The 25,586-nt window shown below is 44.1% G+C and overlaps 1 protein-coding gene across 1 annotated transcript in view; it reads right to left on the bottom strand.

Moving 5' to 3' along the window:
* The window catches only part of TRIO (trio Rho guanine nucleotide exchange factor), a 368,268-nt gene that overhangs the window by 42,599 nt on the left and 300,083 nt on the right, over positions 1-25,586 (bottom strand). Inside the window, 3 exon segments of the mRNA XM_050794763.1 lie at positions 3,072-3,167; positions 5,794-5,964; positions 7,398-7,690. Of these exon segments, the coding sequence (XP_050650720.1) occupies positions 3,072-3,167; positions 5,794-5,964; positions 7,398-7,690 (560 nt within the window).

Genomic DNA, 25,586 nt, shown 5'->3' on the forward strand with positions numbered 1-25,586 from the left:
GTGGATGCTTAAGGATCTACTGTGGAGTCAGTATAAGTTGAGGATATTACAATGATGCATTAGTGTTTTCTGACAAAAAGTAGTTCCCATTTGACATTAGAGCATTAGTGACAGGAAACCAACACAGGTTGATGCTTCTCTTGAACCAGAAAAAGAGGGGAGAATTTAGATAGCATTCCCTGGCCCACTGAAGATGGGATGAATGTATCACATAAAGTACAAACATGGTTCTTCAAAAGGAGGGGAAGGCACCAGTGAACGCCCCTGTGGATGGAACCTGGGTGCAAGCTCCCATGTGTAGCTGAAAGACAGTCTCCGAGGCTGAAGCACTTGCCCGGTGGAACTCACCATAAGGAGACTGTGAACCCAAGTCTATCTGATTCCAAAACCTATGCCTTTCCTATGCCAACAGCTTTATGCCCACTGAAGTGAGCAGAAATAACTCAGTTTCACTGAGTAAACTGAGAAAGTTTAATTCCTCAGAATTGGAAAAGGAGATTAAGCTAGTCAGAGTCAAAATTGACCATGCCACAGACCACCTCTCCATTTGGAAGGCCACATGAATTAATTACAAATGAATCACAGACCATATAAAATGCAATACAATTTAAACACCTGCAGCTCTGTGGCCAGATCTGCCTCACAGCATTCCCCTGGGAAACCATTTCAGCTATTTGGTAAGAATGATTTTAATGGTCATTTAACTGATGTGTATAAATGGCTTTTTAAAAAAAGTTTAAGGATGCTTAAAAACTCACTGGATACAATTTAAGCACCCTTCATTTAGACAGTTTTATCAACTTCTCTTTTAAAGAGATACCAAGGATGTAGCTGAACTCAGTCCATACTGGCATGGTTCTAAGCTCCTTTCTTTTTCTTTTTCTTTTTTTGAGATAGGGTCTCACTCTGTCACTCAGGCTGGAGTGCCATGGTACAATCTCAGCTCACTGCAGTCTTAACCTCCTGGGCTCCGGTGATCCTTCCACCTCAGCCTCCTGATAGCTGGGACTACGGGTGCATGCTACCACACCCAGCTGATTTCTGGATTTTTTTGTAGAGATGCGGTCTCGCTGTGTTTCCCAGGCTGGTCTCGAACTCCTGGGCTCAAGCAATCTGCTTGCCTTGGCCTCTCAAAGTGCTAGGATTACAGGCATGAACCACCATACCCAGCCTGATTCCAAAATCTTTACCAGTGGAGTCCGAATTCGTGAGTTACCCACCACGCCCTAGCAAGCTTCCTGTCCAATTTCAAAGCTCACTGGGTCTTTTCCGGAACACCACACGATTACCTGGGGAGAAATTTCTAGCTATGGCAGGGTGGCAAGTCAGTCCCAATTTTTCTTTATATAATTCCCATTTGACTCAGTCAACCAGTTTCATGAGAGGCTGTCTGTGGATGAAAGAAGAAATGGGAATGATATATTTGGTACCTAGTTAACGCATTTAAATGCAGGAAGAGAAACTTCTAACTTTAAAGAAGTATACTCTGATTCAGCAATTCCAGTGTTGCAAATTCACCTTACAAATATAATCACAAACATGTAATGGATATTTAGAGAAATATGGGAAACAAATAAATATTAGGAATATATTTAAATAAATTATAGCATAATCATGTCTCTGACCCTTAGTGGCTAGTCAAGTTTTTTTAATGTTCTGTGTGCCTCAATTTCCTTATCTGTAAAATGGGGTAACAATAATGCATAAAAACCTTATAGGGTTGTTGTGGGAAGTATATAAATTAATACATGCTCAGCACTTAGAACAGCGCCTGGCTTAGAATAAGCTCTCAGTGGTATTATTATCATAGAATTCATGTAAAGGAATACTATACAGTTATTAAATAAAGGAAAGAGGTAATCTGTATGGACTGATGTGAGAAGATCCTCAAGATGTGTTAATCATTAGAATCTTAAAAATTGAACGAACTCATCTGGAAAGAAAATGCATGCACATATATATGTTTGCACCAGCAAGGAAAACGTCTGGAGGGAAACGTATCGAACTCTTCGCAGTGGTAACCTCTGGAGAATGGATTGCTGAGACAGACTGAGGGCTTTTACTTTGGGAGGAGTTGCTTTTAAAAGATGTTGTCTTCATAGGGATAGTAGGATATACCAGTCTAAAAAGTTGTTACCATTGGTGGTTTTCCCACTTCCCAGTTAGGAAAACTAAAAAAACAGAAATTAATTGATTTGAATCAGTTAGAAGCAAAACATGCCTGTCTTACTTCAAAGAACCAACATTTAATTTGGGGCCTTTATCAAATGAACCCACATTGGCCAACTGGCAACAAAGAGATCACTGAGAAAATACAGCCCTTATATAATAATGCCAACCCTTCTCTCGTACACATTGTAAACCCAAATGAAAGGTCTCGGGGGTTGCAAAACAAAACTGAGAGTCTAATTGTGGGTACCACTGACCCTGGTACATCTTCAGACAGACTGGAGCTGACCACATTTGCAGTGACTGCAGGCAGGGTGTGTGCAGTGAGGTTTGCCCCCAGCTTCTATGAGGGAACTTGTAAGTCTTTGGAATGTTCTGCTTGGTGAGAATGTCTGTTTATGTGGGGGCCTGGGACCAAGGCAAATAGTCTATGCTAGCAATGTGACAGTGTCTTGATCTTTGGAGGGGCAGGAGACTACTCAGGTCAGCCACACAGAGCAGTCAGCCATGTGTGTCTGAGCCCAAGCAGACACTCAACACCAAGGCTTGGGTTAGCTGCTGTGGTTGGCAATCCTCTGTCTGCCCGATTCCACTGGGAGAGCACAGTTGGCAGCCTGAACCTGGCACTCCCTGAGACCTGACCTATGCAGCTCTTCCCTTGCCTATTTTGCTCTGTGTCCTTTCATGGGAATACACTGCAAATGTGGGAATAATGGCTTTCCCGAGTTCTCTGAGTCCTTCAAATCAGTGAACCCGAGGGTGGTCATGGGGACTCCTGAGATGTGCAATAAGCCACAGCCACATTCTGCAGCCCAGAGAAATACAAGGACAAGGGCAAATCCATTTGCAAGCAGCAACACAGAGTAGCTTCCAAAAGTCAGACTTTGTCTGGGAGGCCTCACCATCTTGCTTTTCACGAGTTCCTCAATTGCACTGACGAGCTCGGCTGCACTTGGTGTTTCGGAGCTGGTGGGGCGGACTAATAACCGAGAAGAGGCCTATGGAAGAAATTAAGAAAAGGCGGGGTGGGGGAAAGGCTCACATTAGTAACTGGTCAGACAGTAAATTTCCCTGCAAGCTCCATCTCTTTTTAAAGTAATTACAGACAAAAAGACCACAAGTTTGTCTTTGTTTGCATTTATTTAGAGTCATCCTTTTGAATTTACAATATTCTGACAAGAAACATTAAATAAAACCTGTCTGAGATACATGTGGAAAGCAGACAGTGCCTGATTTTAATCGCAGTCATGTAACATTGTAGTGTTTGTTTTCAAAGAGGTGACTGGGCAAGGGAACGTTCTAACTGTAACTTTTGCAACTGCTGGCAAGGTTCTAGGCTAGGGGGAAGGAATAGAGAATCTGACCTACAGCAGAATGAGAGGCTTAGGTCTAGTGAGAGAACCCTGGAATAACCAGGAAACAAAACAGGATACTAAAAATGGCTTTACTGTGTTTATGGGATTAAGAAAAAAAGAAACGAGGAAGAGGAAAGGAGCGGGGTGCGGTGACCAGACAGGGAACGAGGGGGACGAGCTCACCATTTTCTGTGCCATCCACTTCCCCATGATTAGTGCAGAGTACAGAAGAGCTGAGGCCTCACAAGCTATCGGATGCCACTTATGGCTAGAATCGAGGGCATAAAGGGGTTGACAGGAAATCTGGGGGAGGGGCTACTAAGTTCGAGTTTCAGTAATTAGCAAGCACGATGTGTTTGCAGATTACTTGAGCCGTTAATTAACTGGGAACTAGAAGGGGCGTAATATGAACCTTGCTTCATATTAAGGACAGCGGCGAGGCATGCGACCCACAGCGGGCTGTCCTGGCCATGCGTGTCTCACAGCAGACAGATACAGGCTCATACACTCACAACAAGGCTTTTACACGTGTGGGTCAAAATATGCACTTTGCAAAACAAATGTTGGTTTGGTCTAATGACATTTGGAATATGGGGTGAAGAAAAGAAAGAAAAAAATTCAGACGGAAAGGTAAGGAAATTGAGCCAAAACAGACATGGAACACAAATCGACATAATGCTGCAGTGAAAGTTTACACAAAGAGAAAACAGAACAAAACAAAAAATTAGTCACAAGATTATATACTGTGTGGGAAAATCACTACAGATTTTTGTAAATGAAGAACTGCTACTGATAATACTCAACGAGGTAACATAGTAACCAATAAATGATTCTAGCAAATGGAAGAATACAGTGCAGGTCACTCTTTAAATGGAGAAAAATGCTCCCTTATTGGGTGAATAAGTCGACAAGGTCCAGCCCCTCAATGTTTGGATAACCACCCATATTTAAGAAATGCCAGTTTTCTGCTTTTCAAAAAGGCATGGCTGAGCATATTACAAAATAGCTTAGGAAATGTCACAGAAACCACACAGCCCCATGTCCTAGCCAGGTATCCCGTGCACTGGGTGGGGTGGGGGGCCGTGGTCCTCTCACCTCAGGCTCCCTGTTCCTTCTCCCCCACACACGGCGGGAGCCTGAACCTCAGATGCACACAAAACTCCGGGACTCCAACCTGTGCTCAGTCCTGCAGCTCACAGCCATCGTTGCAGGCCCCACGGCACCCTTACAGTGTGCGAGCCTCGTGTTAAAAAGGGAGGAGGGAGTAGCTTTCCACCAACAAGGGGCGGTGGACAGGTCTGCCCTGGGTTAAGAGGAATGCATGATTTGACTTGGCCTCACAGCTGCCAAGCACTGGCTGAGGCCAATCCCAGGTCGTAAAATAGAGGGTGATTAATCCAGCAAGTGACTGTGCAAGTACTGACAAGGGAGTCAGGGAAGGAAAAAGGGAAGCATGTGGAAAAAATGTTGATAATGTTATCTGTTTTATTCAGAAAACTCAGTTACTGCCAAAAAAAAGCATTACCAGTAATGACTTCATAGCATGGTTTTCAACACCTGACAATTTTGAGGGGCACAATGGGGCCATAATGCTAGAGGATGTGCAAGCCACATTGAGCAGGTTTCCTTTCTGTCATTTTATTTTTTAGGGCTCTACAACTGGGTTGACAAAATAATTTTAGATTATGTGAGAACTCAAGAAAACAAATGACTTTCATGGCTTAAAGCCACCGCGTAGAGTCAAAGAGGTTTCAACTGATTCCCACACTTTGACAACTATGCCTGCACTCTAGTATAGGGATCCTACAAACTAATGTCTGGCATGTTGGAAAAAGCAACTGGACAGTGATGCAACCTCATCTTAAACCAGAAACCTGCATGCAAAAACCTCACAGAGGGGAGACGGCCAACTCCTCATTTAGTGATGCCTTCGGGCAGACCTGCATGGGATAGCTCTGATTGTTCTCTCAGGGATTCTAGTCAATACATTAGGAAACTTTAAAAGCAGCAATTACTGAAGCATCATTAAAAATGCATTGAGTCACATGTGTAGGAAAAACTGCACCCCCTGGTCTACTGCTATTCTAAATGGCTTTGTTACTCATAGTTTTGGGGTATAATCAGGTTGACCCTGAAAGAGCACTGCATTGCCCTTTTCCACACCTTGGGGCCTCCTGTCTCCTGAAATGAGGCTGGGGTGGAGCAGCCACTGAGTGTGCCCTGCCCTGGCACGGCAGGGATGGATCCCCCAGCCCTTGTCCCCCTTTACCTTGTCGTCCTGTGAGTCCGGCTGGAGGAGGCTGTGCTGCTGGATGGCCATGGGTGGCGGCAGGGGCACGGCATCGGCCCCCTCTTCGCCTTCCTCTTCTCCACAGCTCTGCATCCCCGAGGAGGAGGATTTGGAGAGAGTACCGCTGCTCAGGCCCTCGTTCCGGCCTCTCTGAAATCCAATCAAGATTTGCTCATTATATTCCAGGCCAATTCACAAACATGGACCAAGGGTTACTTGGAGAAGCAAGGTGGGGACAGGGACTGGGATGGCAGAAATCAGGAACAAATGACCTTGAGGGTAACTTTTCCTCTCTTCCTGCAACCCAAATGCCTTGCTTGTCAACTTGGATGACAGAAGGGCCACTGAAAGTGTCGTATAAAGGGACTGCCCATGTGACCTGTTAGGCTCTGAACACATCTCATCTTTGAGAAGCCAGTTTTCAAAAAGGTTCAAAAATCTGAGCTACAGCCCTCATGTTGTTTAGCTCCTTTGGTCTAGCTGATTTTACTTTGGGTATCCTGCTACAGAAAAATTCACTGAAATAATAAGGGCATAAAAAAATATAATCCAAGATGCATTTTAAGCACTGGATTTAAGTATCCTTTTCCTCTATTCTCACTTTTAGAAACAAATTTCAGTTTTAGTTTTCCTAAGAGGACAGAGGTTTATTAAGCAGATACACAGTACATCCCAACCCCCACACTGCAATAAAATCTCATGGCAAAAATATGCCCAGGAAAAAAAAAAACAGCAGAAAACAGCTATCTGCCAAATAAATCAGGTAACACAAATCTCATCCCCATTCTCTGCCTTTTCTTTTTCGAACCCGTGTAGGACTTGAGTCGGGGTCAATCCAAGTTAAATACTCTGAGGGCCCCTCACTGACACCACCAGTGCTGAAGGCCATCTCCAGCATCATGAAGGAATTCTTTCTTGCAATATAATTTAAAGCCCCCCCCCCCCCATCAATAGGACGTGAAAAAATCCCTGGCTGACCCATATGCACTTATCTTTGGTGACATGGGAATAACCCAATGTTTATTACTGGGTCAACAAAGTAAATTAATGGTTATTTTCTACTCAAGACAAGCTGTAAGTATAATAAATATTGGAGAAAAACAATTAGAAAATGCAAAAAACTCCACAAGTCCTTCCAAGTTTCCAATCTGAGTTTTCTCTGCAAAATGCTGCCACAGTGGTCAGCTCGGATACCGCCCAAATCTTCTGCAGACTACACAGAGCCTCTGGCTTTGCCTCACGGTGGAGCGGAGAGGAGAGGGTCCAGAAGCCACAGTCTGGGCTCCCTCCAGGCCCAGGCCTGGGGGAGGACTGGGCTTGGGGCGCATGGTGGTCTTTTTTTTTTTTTCTATCAGAAGCCACACGTGATCCTGACCGTGTTTACTGGGGAACAGCCAGTTCAATTGTCTTTCAAGGTGTCCCCACTAAATCTCAGTCGGTTAAGCAGAGACTTGAATGGTAATTTCTGAGTAAGTGCAGAAAACAGGACCAAACCAGTTTATTCGTAAGATAAGTAACTATTCCTGCAGCAAAAGCCCAGTGGGCCCCGCCACGCGGGCCCCATCCAGCGGGCAGAGCCTCACCTCCTCGACCGTCTCGTCCTGCGGGGTGGCCGCACTGTCGTCCGAGTCCTTCTGCGAGCCGGCGTCGGCGCTCTTGCGGACCTCGCGGCTCTTCTTGTGCTTGTGCGCCAGCTTCTTCACGTGCCCGTCGGCCTTGCCGCTGCTGAGCCGCCGCACGGGGCTGGTGAGCCACTTGCGCAGGGTGTTGCCCGGCCGCTTGGGGCCCGGCGAGCTCTGGGCCCCGATCATGTGGGGCTGGAGGGAAGCCACAGATGCGGGTGGACTGGCGTCATTGCTGGAGACGGAGAGCGAGTCTGCCAGGGAGAAGGAGAGGGAGTGTCATTGACCCTCCAGTGGGGAGACCATGCCATTAGCCCCCAGGCTGCAGGGAAGCCAGTGGGCTGGGACGCCTCACCTGCAGGTTTTGCCTACTGGGCGTGAGATGAGAGGGGTTGATGCTTTACACCCACTCTCTCCTCAACTGTGTAGCAAACCTGAGTTCTGCTAGAGATGATCATTCTCAAGATGCACTGTCCCCTTCAAAATCACCCATGTCACCAATCCTGAAGACCAGCATCGTTACCAGCCAGATTTACGATGTCATTCATCACATAAAATACTGTGGACACTGGTACTGCGGACACTGGAGGACAGAATTTTAAAATCATTTCACCCATTTTCTTGACAAAAGTCAAGAAAGAAGAATGAATTGAAAGGAAATTTTGAGAAGTTTTAGCTATGCCAACTGACATCCTTACTGTAAGCTAATCATGTCGAAGAAGTGCATTAGTTTGATTCACTACCAGTGAACAAAAGCAGAATTCTGTAATTATTATGGATAAAATGACAGTGATTTGTCTTGGTAAGACTCTGACCAGCAGCAGCCTCTTTCCTGTTCACGGCCAGGCCACGGCGGTACATGGGGACTTTGCTCACAGCCTTGACAAACTTACCTCATGTGCCGAAGTAAATATCAGCAACAATGAACAAAAACGCCACCACATTTTCAAAAGAAATGTGAGGGGCCAGGCGAGGTGGCTCACACCTCCCAGCACTTTGGGAGGCCTAGGCGGGCAGATCACAAGGTCAGGAGATCGAGACCATCTACGGTGAAACCCCGTCTCTACTAAAAATACAAAAAATTAGCTGGGCGTGGTGGCGGCGCCTGTAGTCCCAGCTGCTGGGGAGGCTGAGGCAGGAGATGGCGTGAACGCAGGAGGTGGAGCTTGCAGTGAGCGGAGATCGCGCCACTGCACTCCAGCCTGGGCGACAGAGCGAGACTGTCTCAAAAAAAAAAAAAAAGATAGAAAGAAATGTGTGAGGAGGAGAAGCCTTCCTCAAATAACCAAAACGCTCTACAGAAAATATATCTAAGTCAGCTTCTCACCAGATCTCAAAAATTAAACATAGTTAATCTGGAGTGGATGACATTTCAAGACAAAAAAGAAAAAAAAAAAACAAAAACAAATTTTTTGTTTTGTTTTGTTTTGTTTTTCAAACGGAGTCTCGCTCTGTCACCCAGGCTGGAGTGCTGTGGCACAATCTCAGTTCACTGCACTCTCCGCCTCCCGGGTTCAAGAGATTCTCCTGTCTCAGCCTCCCAACTAGCTGGAACTACAGACACCTGCCACCATACTCAGCTAATTTTTGTATTAAAAAATCTGAAATTTGGGTGACAGGAGACACTCAGCCAATCCATGGATTTGCGTGACGTCTACTGTACAACTTGCAAACCAGTGAGCGTGCAGGCTGCCAGGCCCATTCCCGAGCTCTTGGCTCAGGGGCTCCACCACGGTGGCATGGAATGAAGTGCCCCACTTTAGAAAGCAGAACGGTGACGATGGCGATCATTCCCGGTGCTTGCTATCTTCTGAAGTCTCATGGATATACTGAAACTAATCTTGAAACTACTCCTTTGTGCAGATACCTGTAGGGGCTGCACTGCCTCTCTGGCTCTGGACGCCCTTCCCTGCTGCAGGTGAACCCTGTGATTACAGGAGCAGAGTCGGCAGCGGTTTCCCACCAAGTGCTCCTGACGCTGGGACTAGACAGCACACGCCTGTCTCACTGCTGTCCCGTTCCTGCCTTCGACCAAGACACAGATTAGTGAAGGGTATAATCTTCCAGAAACAGATGATGTGTTTTAGGCAGGATCACTCATTCTTCAAAATCTAGATTTTTCTCACAGGCAAACTGTGGTTCAGAACCCACTGATACCTGTTAAAGAATGGCCCTCTCCCCTCTGTATGGGTGTCCGTATTATGTTTGTGTACATATATGTATATATATTTTCCCATATATTTACTCTATTTTTAAACAAGAGTTACTAAAATATTTCCGTATCAGTCGCACTTTCCTTTGGTATGGTCTGGAAAAGGTAGAAAAGAATGAAATCCATTCCCAGGGAGTTTCTCAGGTGCTGACTTAAGATAAAATGCAAATGAGGTAGACACAGTCCCTAGCCTCAGGGAGGACAAAGAGAAAGGGAGGGTTTGGATAATCGATGTCAGATGACAATTTATTCAACGAATTTTTTTTAAAGCACCAACTGCTAGCAGAACCCTGCACTGTCCACAGCAGATGGCAGACTTCAGAGTCACTTACTGTGCTGTGACTTGGAGCCAAGCCCCGGATTTCCCACTGGACAGAGAGATAAGGAACACCTAGTTTCTTCACCCATGTGACTCACCACACAGTGGTTTTTGGATCACAAAATTATCCTGTACTATAGGCGAGATACAAACCCTGTTAGGGTTGAGAAGAAGGGGCAACAGGAGGAGGAAGCATGGAAGGATCCCTGAAGGAGATGGCACTGAAGCTGGCCTTTGAGGGAGGTGGGCACAGGTGACCCAGGCACTGGGTCAGGAGAATGAATATAAGCTCCAGAAAGGCAGGGGCCTCGTCTGTCTGGGACCTGAGGTACTTCCAGGGCTCTGCACAGTGCCTGGCACACAGTAGGCACACAAGTATTACATGGAAACATCAGAAATCAACAGCCTAAAGAAACAGCAAGCTGATCCAAAGCTCATATTTTAAGGACAGTCTTTTCTTTGACATAGATTCACAACTGCACAAGACAAGGAACTATGAGTGTGGCCCATGGGGAGGTCGGGAGACACCCCGGATGCCTGAGATGTGGCGAAGTGTCACCAAGGAGCTCCGCTGTGCCTTGGATAAACTGATGGAGGCCAAGAAAAGAAAAGGAAAAAAAAAACAAACACCCAGGCCCACTTATTTTAGTAAAATGAAATCAAGTGCAAGCCTTAACATTCATAAACAGAACACTTATACATCACAACTAGTAGGACCTCAGTCAATAAATCAACCTCAGACATTTTGGGGTCTATAAGTTAGAATTTGGTGGGAGCTGGCCTATATAGGAGTGGTATGAAGCCTAAGTGACACCTACGAAGTATTCTGACCTGGTCCCTCTGTCCACCCAGACTTGCAGGGCTACAGAGAAGCAGGTGTGCTCTCGGAAAAGAGCGTGCAGGGCAGGCAGGGACGCAGGGCAGCCCTGAAGCACACAGACCTCCTTACTGTTCAGCAGATCCAGCGGCCTCTGCACGCATGAGAAGGAACCACAGTCAATTAATAATGCTTTGTGGCACCCAGCTGGCTTTACAAGGATGATTCCCAGGGCACTTAGCCTTGCCTGGGAAAGGAGCTAGTTGTAAAAACGGTTCAAAAAGAAAAGGAAATTAAATACGTCATTCCCCAGCTTCTCTCTGTGGGTTCAGCTGCAAGGGATTTGGTTCTCTGCACTTTGGGAAGCTGGTTCGAAAGAGATTTCCTGCTTACCTGGCAGGTTAAGCATTAACAATGTGGCCATGGCCTAAATGGTTCCTCCTAGAACCAGGAGGGGTCAGGGCTGCCCAAGGTGGGAGCTCACTGGTGCCAAAGATGAAATGCAAAGGACTGTGTGACAGTGCCATTGACGAGAAGAAGCAGTTCTTCTTCCGAGTTCCTACTTACCAAATGACGGAAGTGACGTTCTTTCATTTCGCTAGAATATTTATGACTTAGAAAAATGCTAGAAGCGGTCATAAACTATAAGAAAAATTATGTGGAATTTAAAAAAATCTTACCTTGAGAAAAATTTTGTTTCAGAAGTGTGCAAATGTGGAGGGACAATTATGACCCCTTCTCTTTTTGTTTTTAACAAGAATGTTCAATTCTTCATGCTATTTGACTCTCTTGCGGGGGGGATCTTTTTTTTCCTTTTCACCATAGAAACTCCTTTGGCCTAAATCAATGGAATGTAACAGTGCACATCTATGCTCTTTGCTGGGCTGTGATACAATGTTCACATTAGGAGTTAAAAAAGCTTTAAAAGTCTTTAGACTTAATACCATCATTAACAGAATGAAATAAAGTATCTATTATTTTTAGCTATCTGAAGAATATAGACTTTGTCCAGTAAATCAGCTATTCTGTTGCAAATTTTGAATTAAATCCCATGTCCTAATGGTATCTTGAGTAGAAATAAGGTCTCCAAAGTTACTGGGCACAGTATAAGGATATATCACACCATAAACACAGAGGTCTAGAATTCTGAAGTCTCCGTGGGAAGATCTTAAATTACTTTTGTGCACACAGTCGCCTTTCCCCAGAAGAGGTCCTGATGGCTGCAAACACAGGAGCATGAGGCCCTCTGCCTAGACGCCCACACGGTGCAGGCATGCTCCTATCCTTTTGGCACTGTGTCCTTACTTTTTTGCTCAGGATTTGATTGTGGATGGCTCAAACCCGTAACAAGAGCAGCCCTCAGGAGGAGAGCCCTGTGGTCAGAGCCCCGTGTAATCGGTTCATGATCACATTTTCCTAGCTGGGCAACTGTGAAGGCGGGAAGCCAACCATGATCTTAGATTCCAGGGCACCATGTCTGGTTGTTTTTAACTACATACCCAGGTGTCAGCAGGCAGCCTGGCATACACCTGGAGCTTAATGAGTATACACTGAATAAATGACAATCAGGTGAGCCAACACACCAGCTGCAAGCTATTATTTCTCAGCCTAGGCATACTGACTGGTAAGTCAACCACTATGAATGGTGATGTCCTGAGTTACTGGTATATCCTGATCAGTTTTGAAGTGAACGTAAGTAACAACTAATTTTTGTCAGGTTCATGGGTTTGTGAATTATTTATTCAAAGATGATAATTCAAAGCAAATAAGGCAACCCTTCCAGCAACTCATCTCTCACTTGTGCTACTGCTTTGCTTTCTCAGAAGGCAGAGTCCAGACTAAGTGCATGTGAACACTGCCTGTCACGTAAAGCAGTGCGGGGGCGGGGGCGGGGGCTCAGGACAGAACTGACCTGAGAAATACCATGAAAGACCAATCTGGGCTGGGCGTGGTGGCTCATGCCTGTAATCCCAGCACTTTGGGAGGCCGATGCAGGTGGATCATTTGAGGTCAGGAGTTCGAGACCAGCCTGGCCAACATGATGAAACCCCCGTTTCTACTAAAATTACAAAAATTAGTTGGGATGGTGGCGCACGCCTGTAGTCCCAGCTACTCAGGAAGCTGAGGCAGGAGAATCGCTTGAACCCAGGAGGCAGAGGTTGCAGTGAGCCAGGATTGTACCACTGCACTCCAGTCTGGGTGACAGAGTGAGACCCTGTCTCAAAAAAAAAAAAAAAAAAAAAAAAGACCCATTTGTTATGCAAAGAAATAGTTACTCATCTCTTGCCTTTCCCTCAACTCACCATCTTGGAAGAAAAAAAGTCAACGCTCAGTCCTGCTTTTTCACCCCATCGTGAGCTTTCTTATCAACAAGAATGCCTTCAGTTCCCACTGGGTCTGGTTTGGGAACGTGCTTCCCCCTTTTCAGCCTGAGGAAACCCACTGATCCAAGGCCCAGATGGATGATCCACAGGAGATGTCAGAAAGAAAGCTGGAGTCATCCAAGGGCCTGAGTGAACCTGGCACTCCCACTCCACAGCAAACATTCTGGCATGTGAGTTTCCACGTCTCACAGGGTTGTAACAGGATTAAATGAAATAAAGGGAACAGACAAGCTTTATACACTGTTAAGTGCTGTTTATCAATGTAGGATGGCTGAGGCACAAAGGACTCCATGATAACACAGAACTCACTACACTGTATTTACATCAACTGTGAGTACCCAGAAAACGAGAATTAGGTTTCATCACAATTAGATTTGTAACTGCAGGCCTAACATGGTGTCTAGGACGTACTAAAAATCACTTTTAATATGAAGGATGAATGAAGCAATCTAGATGAACTATTTCTATTTTTAAAATAGAACAAAGTAAACTCGAGCACAAGATACTATCAGCACATTGCAGTGACTTAAAAAGACGTTCAGCTGTGCACATGAGAAAGCCATCTGTGATCCGCTTGAAGCACCGAGAAGAGAAAGTCAACTCAAGTTCATCCCTTCTTACTCTGAGGAGGGAAAAATCCTTATGTAGATGGCTTCCTTGCTGAAACAGGAGTTCAAAAAAAGTCCATGCTAGATTTCTTTTTAAATAAAAAAAGAAAAAAAGGTAAAGAAAGAAGGGAAAGCAGAAGTTCTGACATTCAGCCCCACGCAGGGGGAGTTTCACCGTGTGAACACACAAAACGCGGGGACTGCCGGGAGAAGAGAGGCTGCTTTCTAGGCCCAGTCTGTAAATTTGGGACATCTGTGATTAATAAAAGCCTTAATTTTTTTTTTTTTTAAAAAGGAGGGAAAGGACCATATCCTGCTGGTCGCAGACCAAGGAGGATCATGTTTCACTTTAACCCTCCCTTTATTTTCACAATGGTAAAAAAGTCTTAAAGACTTCTGAGTGTTCCAGAGTAACAACTGCACTGCTGAGTAGAGTAGTAAGCTGAACTAAAAACTCCAGCCTCTGCATGTGAAAAGGTTTCACCCAAATCTCTGCATGTCTTCCGTTTCTCAGTCTCACCAGCATGTAAGCACCAGGAGAAGTGGCTTTTGCTGCTTTTGCGTGTGCTGTTTATCTGGAGTTTAAAGTCTGCCTGGCACATGCAGGTTTCAATAGGTATTTGATTGGTATGGTCTTTGCAGATGAGTGGACACTCAAGGCCAGGGGGCCGGGGTTCCACTAACACCCCTGCCACCTGCCGGGTGTGGGTTCTCATGAGTTAATGACCCCCTTTTTGCTTGTTTCCTGATGTGTAAAATGACAGTGATTCCTCTAGCCTTACCAGGCTGCTGAGGGGAAAAGGTCTTTGTAAACTTATAGCCTAACACAATATGAGGCAATACTCACATTGATGTGCAGAAAAAAAGCTGCAAAAGGCTGAGGAAGAAAGCAGGATGAAGCAGAGTGGTGAGATGACGAATCTAAGGACAAGCGCCCCAGGCCCAGAGTGGGAAGAAGAGCTGGGGCTGTGAAGGCCGGGCCTCCTTGGACAGCCAGGGTCACAGGCCCCACAAGGTCACCATGCCTCTGCCATGACTGGCAGCCCTCATGCCACATAACGTCAGCCAAACATGCACACATGTGGGGCCGCTGATGACAACGAGGGTGTTTCTGATCAGACAGGGCCACTACACGATGCCCTGCTCAACAGCGGGAGAGTTCCAGCAAACATCTGTCTTGCATTTCACATTCTCCACGCTGTCTCCCCCAAAGGATTTTAGCTAGTTTATGTTAAAGACAGATATTCCCATCTTACTGTCCATTGTAGGTGTTCAAAAATATCTGTCAAATGAACAACGAAATGATGTCTTTATAAAAACTCTAACCAGGATAAAGCACAGCTCAGAGGCAAGTTCCTGAAGCAAACAGCTAGTTTAAAATTCTAGTTGTGAGGACTTAAAGAAATGTTCACTTAGTAGTTACTGCTATGTGCTGATGAAAGCTAATTCAAAGACACTTTGCAGCAACTGCTTCTAATGTCTGCAAATAACTTCATCAGACTATTTGAAAAGAGGGCAGTCAGGGTGTAATCAGGTACAACTGACCTATAGCAATTAATCAAAACTTCTGTCTTGTCAAGAATTTGATGCAGTAAATCACATTTTTATTCAGGAAGTTCTTCTACCATACAAGGAAGGTTGTAAGGCAAATGTGAAAATCAGATCTATAAATTACTTAGAAAGAATAATCAATTTCTTAGCTTATTGACTGTTGACTGTGTTGGTTCAAATGTTCTAGAGCAAAATTTCTGAGTAAATGATTGTCATCTCTACACTTTCAAACTGGATTTTAATTCCATGCTTTTGGAATCAAGGTAGCTTTTTTTTTTTTTTTTTGAATAAAGAAAAGACCACAGTGCACTAGAAACTCTCTTGCAGATCACATAAAAACTGAGTTAATCTGTAAGTTATTCCTCTGGATGCAACTTCCAGGGACTGCATCTTCTCCTCACCTTACATGATGATTATAACCATCCCCTGGGCAATGCATATTAATTTAAAATGATGATGATGAGACAAAGCTGGAGTATTACTTGGGCAATCTTAAGCAACTGACTTGCCCAGTGATACTGTTACTCTTTTGGTGGTTCAGAATATACAAGTATTTTAAAAATATTTCTCCAAACTAAGTCTATATTCTACTTGTGAGTAACTATCTGGAAAGGTTTCTTGGCTGACTTCTATGTGTTCATTCCAGTTACCATGCTCTTACGTGTGTTTTGTGTATCGTGTGTCTGTGAGTACTAGTGAGTCTTAATTTGTTCCTCTGGAAAAGAAAGATTCATCAGGGGTTGAAACACCAGATTTAGCATGGACACTGCGTCCCCAGGGGTTCTCTGCTTCTCTGCACATACCTGGGTTTCAGGGCTTTATTCTGGGCTGCAACTATTTGTTATGCTGTCATGTCAGCATGGGAAATCTTTACAAGAGCCAGAGAGGCAGTGAGCGTGAGTTTGGGGGATGGTAATGACTGAAAATGTGACAAAAGACTATTAAAAGCAAATTCTACATATTGCACAGTGGGTCCTAAATGCAAAAATATGAACTCTGTCTTTGCTTTCAAATATGAATTGAACACAGAAAACATGAAGGATAAAGTTAAATTCCCCAGCTTTTTTTTTTTTTCTTAAATGATCCCAAGATTCAACCAGAGGCCCAACACAGCACTGCCGCGGCTCATGCTGTAATGAAGAACACATGGTCTTTGCTGCCTGAGAAAATGCACATAAATGACCGACACTTCCACCGTTCTCTGAGCAGCCCTCTCCCACAAATTCAGCGGGGAGCTTTCACCAGCGGACACCTCCAGGTGACCCTGAATGCCAGAACACAACGTAATCCCTGGCATCAATTAAAACCAACCCAGTGAAAAACAACTGCTCTTCTTTGTGAATTCTGAAAACGAGAACACACAGCAGTCTCCCCATTTTGGGCTAGTCTTCCTGAGTCATGTCATGAAAAGAGAACAGCCTCATCACTACTCAGAGTGAGAAGTCCTAGAGATATGAGGCCGGTCGCGTCGATCTCACCAAACAGAACAAGCCAACGGAAGTCGCACGTACACACTGGCTCTTTCACTCTTATTCTCAGTGTCGTTTCTGAAAACACTGAAAACATTACATAAGCATTGGAAAATGTAGCTATGTAGACAAATGCAAGACTTTGAGCATCATTTTTCCTCTCGAGCTGATTCTTGGAAGGGGAATGCTAATCTATCAGCATTTCTGGTCAGGAAACCATTTCATTCTAAAGGTCCTTCTTTTTATTTTCACCACTGAAATTGCCAATAAAGAAACGTGAAGAAATTAAATGTAAATGAAAACAGATGGTAAGATCCTTTGCTTGGTTAATCGGATGCACAGGATCTCACATATTGCCAAAGTGAACGTGTAAAACACCTCAGAAATAAAATAAATGAAGAAAGAGTCTAATTACTGATAGTGGATAACAGTAAAAAGGGGCCAGTGTGGATCAACGTAAGGAATGAAAACAAGGCTGGAGACTTGACTTATACATGTCCTGAACGGAGCAGGACCTGGCTGGCCTGAGCTCAGGAATGCTTTAGAAACACATGGTCCGCAGCTGGTGGGCAGTTGATCACTAGGCTGCTGGCTGCCAGGAAAAGATGAGCCTATAGCTGTTCTGCCTTGTGACCAGCAGCCGAGCAACAAGAGGCCAACGTAGGAATCAAGTGGTGGCTGTTGGGCTAGTCTTAGTGAGTCATGTCTTGAAAGAAAATGGCCTTATCACCACCCAGAGTGAGAAGTCCTAGAGAGAGAGGCTGGCCGCGCTGATCTCACCAAATAGAACATGCCAGTGCCAACAGAAGCCGCCTCCCTGGGACTTTCTCGGCTTCCCACTGCACTGCCTCCCAGCAGAGATGGGGCCGAGAGGGCGTCCTCACCCCGCCGGCTGCGGAAGTAGTCCGTTCTGCCTGCCTCATCTCCCATTTCCTTCCTGAGGTGAGATGGGGTGAACCAGGCGGACCCGGGCTGATGGCTCACCTGGCAGATGGCCACACATTGTTAAAAACCACAATGTCATAAAAAATCACTAGGTTGTAAAAAAAGTTCTCTTCTTTTTTAACCCAACTCTGTAGGCTGAGGCTTACTTTTTAATGTGATCTTTCTCTACTCTGGACAAATTCTGACTTGACTGAGGGGAATGTCTAGGCCATATTGCTGTCTTGAAATGATAGGGCCATTTTCACTGCTTTCTAAGTGAGCCAGCCCCTAAAATATACTTTTTGGGAAGATGCACAGTATGCTTTTTCTGTGGCCAAAATAAGCTATAACAAAAAGAAAAAAATCCCTAAGGTACCAGTGATTACTGGGAGGGGACTTGGACTCATTCCTGACTTTTACACAAGGACAAAAGCAGATAGCCTTGCTGGGTGAAAGAGAGACACTTAGAAACAAATTCCACATAAATGAAACCAGAAAGACACACACAATCTGCCAGCTGAAGACATCCATGGCCAGCGCTTTCCGCTCCCCTCCTAACGCACAATCCACAGGCTCTTCAGCACTGGCTGCGGGTAGCGGACGGCGGAAAGGTGATGTCGCGTCAGTCCTCCTGGGGAAAGTTCTCCAGCCAGGGAGCAGCCCCACTGCCCGCATCGAGCCCCAGTGTGGCACTGTTCCAGGGCCCTCTTTTCAGCCTGACAGCAGAGGTCAGGGGAGATCCGGTTCCCTGCACCTCTCCTGCATGACAGAACAACAGGCATAAGGCCATGTCTCGGCCTGCTGCGAGACAACCCCCGCTCTGATGGAGGCTCTGAGGGCGAGGATGCAGCATGTGACCCCATATCCCGCCAGGCAGGCAAGGAGCAACAGCCTGCTGCGGCACTCTGGGCTCTGGTCTGTTTAAATGCTCAGAAAGCAAGAACTTCTGAATGTTCCTCTAATTGTGTGGCTTTTTCAGATGTTTCTGATCCTCTGTGTTCCCAAAAAGTCAAATGGCTGTTCTTTTCACAAAATTACCCAAGATTCGTATAACTTATACAAAGAAAGATTATTAAACAAACAAATTCAGCATGGGTATGAGACTATTATTTTGTGTACTGCTGACTGAGGGATAATGAAGTTCTCCCTGTTATAAAACAATGGGTTCTTGATTCTTAATTTCTCTATATGGGAAGTTATTCCCAAGGCAATACAGTACTTACTATTGTCTTGAATAGACAACCATCATGTAAGGAAACAGAAGGTTAATTTTGGGGGAAACAAGCAGTTCCACGGTGCTCACACACCCTTCTGTCCATCTGAGTCTGCCTTCCAGAGGTGCTAACTCAGCTAAGAAACATGAATGCTGAACCCATGGGCATAATAGTTCTTGACATTAAACATGGAATGTTAGAAATGAAAGATCTAATCTTACGTGAAGAAGGCATATGGAAGTGTATTCTTCATAATGAATATTTATTTTTGGTTAATATCTTCCTATTATTTGTTGAAAACAATGAAATCACTTTGGCTGCTTTGTTAAAGAGGATACCAAAGATGTTGGGGGCAGGGTGCTATATGCAGATTTTTAAAAAAGTTGAAACATGTCTTTAAATGAAGCAGGTGGCACAAAAAGACTCTCCCAGGCAAAATGGCTTTAAAAATTGTGCAATTAGTGTTTTAAACTATATGACATTTATTTCAGGAGGTGAATGATTTTTCTTCATTCATGTATACATTTATTATTATTTTAAAAAATGTATACCAGATTCAGAATGCTAGCATGGAAATATTTTTTACCTACATTCAAGAAAATGTACTATAAACCATGCTAACTTATACATGTTTTCACAGAGTCACACGACAACATACCCATTTTAATGCGGCATTAAGGGAAAAAAAACGTGGCTTTGGAGTATTCTGCAATGAGCCTGCCAAGTACTATCTCTATTTATTTATTTATGAGACAGTCTCGCTGTGTCACCCAGGCTGGAACGCAGTGACTCGATCTTGGCTCACTGCGACCTCCGCCTCCCAGGTTTGAGTGATTCTCCTGCCTTAGCCTCCCGAGCAGGTGGAATTATAGGTGCCCGCCACCACACTGGCTAATATTTTTGCATTTTTAGTAGAGACGGGTTTTCACCATGTTGGCCAATCTGGTCTTGAACTCCTGATCTCAAGTGATCTGCCCGCCTTGGCCTCCCAAAGTATTGGGATTACAGGCGTGAGCCACCACTCCCGGCCACTTTACACTGTATACAGCGAAGGTTAGCTAAAGTTTCAGAGTTTCAAGGGATGGAATATTAGTTTAGAAAGAGCTACAGCTATGTAGAATGAGGAACCAGAAGATTATTTCTCCCCAATAAACCACAAAGCATTATATTACGCAATATATGTACATTATATTATACAGTCCCTGGTTGTTTAATTCAAAAACAAAGAAACGAAAGCTGTAACCAATTAGGAATTCCTTTTATAATTATATTTGAGTAACTCCCCCATTAAAAGCAAAATGCTGCTCAACTAAAGGTAATAAGCAAAGTAGCACAGACTGGAGGAGGTAGAACACCCCCATGTGCATGCACCCCGCAGGTACTGTCTACTCCCAAGCACACAAAGCATTAAGTGGTGCAACGCCAAGACCTGAACTAATTTGATTTTATGACATCTTGTCTCCCTCTCTTCCCCCTGCCCACCCAAAGGCACTGAATGGCACTGCATTTTGTTTTTCAAATCACCATTTTGTCATTTCTTGAGGGCTGTCCCCCACTTTTTTGGGATATCACATACTAAAACCACCACAACAATAAAGGCCAAAGACAAAAAGAAAAGAGGGTTGGAGCAACTGCTTTTGGAGTTCTCCAGGCATCCCACACGGGGTTCGAATGCTGTCTCTCCCACGCTGCCAGCGCCTCGGGAGACGGCGGCTTTCTAGAATCTCCCGCACCTTCCTGTCCTAAGTCTTCCTGTGAGCAACTCTTCCCTGCCTGTCAAGCCTGGGAGTAATCACAGTGAGGGGAGAGGAAGGGAGCGAGGGAGCGAGGGAGGCTGGAGTTATTCCAGGCAGAAACAAAGCAGGCTCGGAGATGGAGACAGAGGGAGTGAAAGGAACGCCTCTGCTAAGAACACCAATTAACAGCATGGATCTTGTCCTTGGCTGAAGCAGTGCCCGTGGTGGATGAAAGGCACGGCCACGGACCGGAGGTGGCAGTGGGAAATAAGCAGACCGCCCCTGCGTGGGGCCGGGGCTCAGAGTGCCTGGGGTGGGCACGGTGCTGTCTTTCTTTTTAGCTGGAGAGAGACAAAGGGAAAAACATTCCATGTTTCAGTTCCTACGTCATAATAAGCACATCCCCCATTTATTATTGAAGAGTTCCTTATTCAACTGCAGGCCTGCTTCTGTGCCCCTGGGCCACTTCTTAAAATAATCCATCAGATTTCAAGGATAAAAGAGGAAGGGGAAGTTGCCTTAGGGCTAATATATTCTGTCTCAGAAGTTTTTCAAAGGCTGTATCCTTAGACAGAAGAGTAACTCTAGTCTTCTCAGGCTGATAGGTACAGGTCGATTTCACTACAATAGGAATTGCTGATTTTAACAAGAAATAACAATAGAAAGGTTTTTCAACTGTGCATCTGAGAAACTGGACAATGGATATGATTGAGATGGTTTCTTATAGTCAAATATTAAAAGTATCAACAAAAGAAGCCCCATTTTACACATAAACAGACTAGAAGATGTATCCAACATGATTCGTGGCTGCCTAAGGGTGCTATGTCCCCTTCTGCTGCTCACTGTGTCTGGGAGTTTTCCACTTAGCACATACACTTTCAGAAAAACTAGATATTGGGCGGGGTGGGGGGTGGGGTATGTGGTTTGCTCACATTTGTATGGTTTTATATGTGAACTGCAAAAAGTCAATAGGAGCATCTTTATGGCTGCCCAGCCCCCACTGCTACTCCTTGGAGACAGGAAGGGGAAATGAGGAAGCCTCCATGGATGAATTCCATGGCTTGTTACCCAGCTTGCAGGCCGACTCATTCTGCTTATGGACTTGCTCACGTGCCCCTGAGGCCAACTCTGAGCACCTGGAGGAAATTCTTCAGAATGAAAAGCTATAAATTTGTGTTCCCCCGAAATCTAGCTGAAGAGATATACTTAGAAAGAGCACATACCAAAGACAGATTACAGTTAAATGAGAAGGGTGCCTGCTCCTTGTCTAGAAACAAGAAAAGAATTCCCAAACTAGGAAAAGACACTTTTTGCCTGAAGGCTCCTAACCTGGGACCTTTAGCTTCTTGGGCACTTTTGGGGGAGGTTTCAGTCTAATTTTAATATTAACTTCAAAAACATTCTAATATTTCAAGATTTTATATTCACTCTAAAAAAAGGCTATAATACCAAATAACTTCAAGTTTCTTTGCTTCTTGGCTAAAAATATATACAAATCAAATTCAATGTGTAACACTCTTTTTCTTTTTTTTAACATGGAAGGGAGGGAACAAAATTATTTTAAAAATGCAGTTTGCTTAAGATGAAATAAAAAGAGCCTTTAATGTAGATTTTGGAGAGCATAATAACCATAATAGCAAGCATTCTCTATCTTTTTGTTTGTCTGTTTGTTTTAAATAGATGAGGAAACTGCAGCTCAGCGAGATTATCAAGAACTTTTAAGATCACACAGGTAGGGGTGAGCAGGGACAAACTGGCTTCTACAGTAACACACCATTTCCACTATCCTATAATGCACATCCTGTCTTAAACCATTCACTTAAAGATATTTAAAGGGCAAAAAAACAATTTGAGATAGAATTTAGTTTGCACAGCAACTTGTGTGAAACAATCAGTCTTCACAGTTGAAACAATCCAACATTGTGACAAGTACTTCTGTGGTTTTTGTTTATTCACGTGAAACTGAATATTCCATGTACAGGACAGCTTTAATGTGAGGCAGGACTGTTCGTCTACTTGGATACTTTCAGAATAGATTCATATTATGTATTTCTTCAGCAAAGAAATTTCTTTATCCTATATTTAGTCTTTGGAATGTTTCCCTTTAATTTATAAAAACAAAAATTGCAGTGGTGAGAATCCATATTCCCAATCAAAACAGAAGAAAAAAAGACTTCAAGAGAATTCAAGAATTATAAAGCACACAGTTCACTTTGTATAAGAGTCTGTTCAGTGTTAAGGAGAGTCACCAGATTACGTTTTCCCTGAGCTTGAGTCAGGGGAATACGTATAGCACTGGAATAGATTCCATCTGTCCTATAAAAGGGCATACTGATTTCAGAATGAGAACCAACCCAAAAGTTCCACTTTCTTATCCACAGAACTGGGCTCTCTCATTGGAAACGTCATAAAAGAAGATTTACAGTTCTTCTTGACCTTACCTTCTCTGATTTTCTTCACAATCACTTAGCAGTGAAAGTCTCCTGGCTCATGTCTGTGTAATTTATTGACGATGGCAATGTCAGCAAATAAAACAGGCTTCTGTGAAGATTACTCCAAGCAAGACTGGTTCACATTTGGACAGGGGAATGCCCCACTGAATGTCAGGAAGTAGGAAAACTGCCTTTTCCCAAAGTACTCTAACACAAGGAGCCCCAGACTGCTTGCAGGTGTAAGACGCTTTGTAATCACACTCAGTGATTTCATGGGCACTGTAGAGTTACTTTGGGATTTACTTCTTGGATGTTACCCAGAATCATTCTTCCTTTTAAAATGTGATGCATATACATTTCCCCATAATCAATTTAATAGGTAAAATGAGAATATTAAAACATCACTCTGATATAACAGCATTCAGGAAATTGTCTTGAAATTACTATAAGGGTTAGAAAAGGATGGGCAGGCACTTTCTACACACACACATGCATATACATGAATTTCACTTTCTCTTATCTATCCTTTATTGTGAAGTGATCATGTTTTGTTCAGGAAATTCCACAGGTCATCAATTTTTCTTACGAATTTTTGCTAGCTTAAAAAATTCTGAGGTGACAGCTTGAAGAACATCACCTAGACTTCCTAATAGTTTAAGAATTACCAACAAATATAGAGAAACAAAAAATGTTACAGCACAATTATCCTCCAGTATTTTAAAAAGCAAATTTAATAATGTCCCTTGAGAAGAATTCTGAAGGAATTAAAATACCGCTAAGATTCAAAAATTCCCTCTACAGAAAGAATGCTATGTCTTTACTATCCATTACTCTTTAGAAAAATTGTTCATTAGAATATTTTGTTCTAAACTTTGGGGATGTTTATGATATCCCGAGGGGTGTGCTCTATTGTTACTCCCACTTTGCAGACAAAGAAAAAGAAGTTCAGAGAAAGAAGGTAATTTACTCAAGATTCAGAGCTAGCTAGTGGCTGAGGCATCAAATCAGACTTTTGATGAGACCAGTTGTTCTTTGCACCGCACAGAAATTACTACATTCAATTAGGAGAGCAGACACATCATCTACTTTAACCCACCCAGTGCAGGAATTCCTAGTGCACAGGGTCCTCGAGGGACTTACCCAGTTTGCACACCTGCAGACAGGGAGGTCACCATCTCTGAGTGGTAAAACAACATAAATATGACAAAAATAACCTAGGGTCAAAGACTTTTTAAAGGTTCTGTGAACAAAAATACAATGAGTATTATTGAAAATGATGTTGAGAACCACACATGCAACATTCACGCAGCCAACACTTACCTCCTAATATTCCATGAACAAATGGGTAAAGTAGCGCCACTTCCCCTTCAGATGCCCAACATATTTTCTGTGCCTCCCTTTTGATCTGACACCCCACCCTCTTTCTTTGGGGGGTCCTTCCATCCCAAAAGATCCTTCTCCACTGAGCTCTTAATAAACTAGAAGTGCCCCGTAAGTCTCAGCAGATCCCCTTGGCTCTCTGCATCTTGCCGCCCACTTCTGAAGCACATACACGGATAACGGCTGGCAAGAAAGTCAAGGCAAACACTGAAAGTGACCCAGGCCACAACCCAAATTCTGGTAGAGAGCATTCCTGCTGGCATGGAGGTGGCACCCTATGAGAGATTCCTTTTTTTTTGGCTGTATGGTCTGGACAGATGGCTGTCAAAGGTTACTGATACAAAGCTGGCCTCTGGAGCAGGGCAGTGTTCCATGGGCATCTGCAGACCCTTCTCCCCTCATCTTGCCTCTTTCGTATCCTGTTGCCTTTTCCTCAAAGTGAAGCTTACCGACCTCTCAAATAACCTTTACAGGAATCACATCTTCACGTCTTTCCCCCAGTTCTGCGTATAAAGCCAGAATCTGCCACAGACACTCCCTTGAATACAATGGCAATGCTGGGAGCATCCCTCTCCCCAGTTAACTTCGTATTATCTTATCATATGGCTGTAGTTCTCATGGAGAGCCAGAGTCTAAATATGTTAGGACATGTCGTTTTCTCTAGTCTGAAAAACTCCAAACAAAATTAAACCCGAAACAGACATAAAGCCAACTAAAATCATAAGGCAATCTGTAGCATAGATTACTTTACGCTGTTTACATGCCATTTACAAGAAAAAGGGATAATCAAAAGCAGTCTCCAGATATTAAAAAGGTCTTACAACACACAATGGATGTGCAGTGCTCTGTTCCCAGTTGCTCCTCACATTCCCAGTGGTCCCCCCAACAAACCATCTCCGAGACACAGCCCCCTCCCAAGGTGGTCAGCACGGAACACGTTTCAGGTTCCAAGCACAAAATATTTGTTTTAAAGGACATGTCAATCACTGAGCAGCCACTGGAAAGAAAGCAGGCAGAGAGAAAGCAGCGCCAGCCCGAGCATCTGCAGCGAGCTTGTGTACCTAGGTCGAGGATCCAGTACTTGCAGGTGCCCGGCTGCCCGCC

The sequence above is a fragment of the Macaca thibetana genome, chromosome 6 (assembly GCF_024542745.1).
Source record: "Macaca thibetana thibetana isolate TM-01 chromosome 6, ASM2454274v1, whole genome shotgun sequence".
NCBI classification, from domain to species: domain Eukaryota; kingdom Metazoa; phylum Chordata; class Mammalia; order Primates; family Cercopithecidae; genus Macaca; species Macaca thibetana.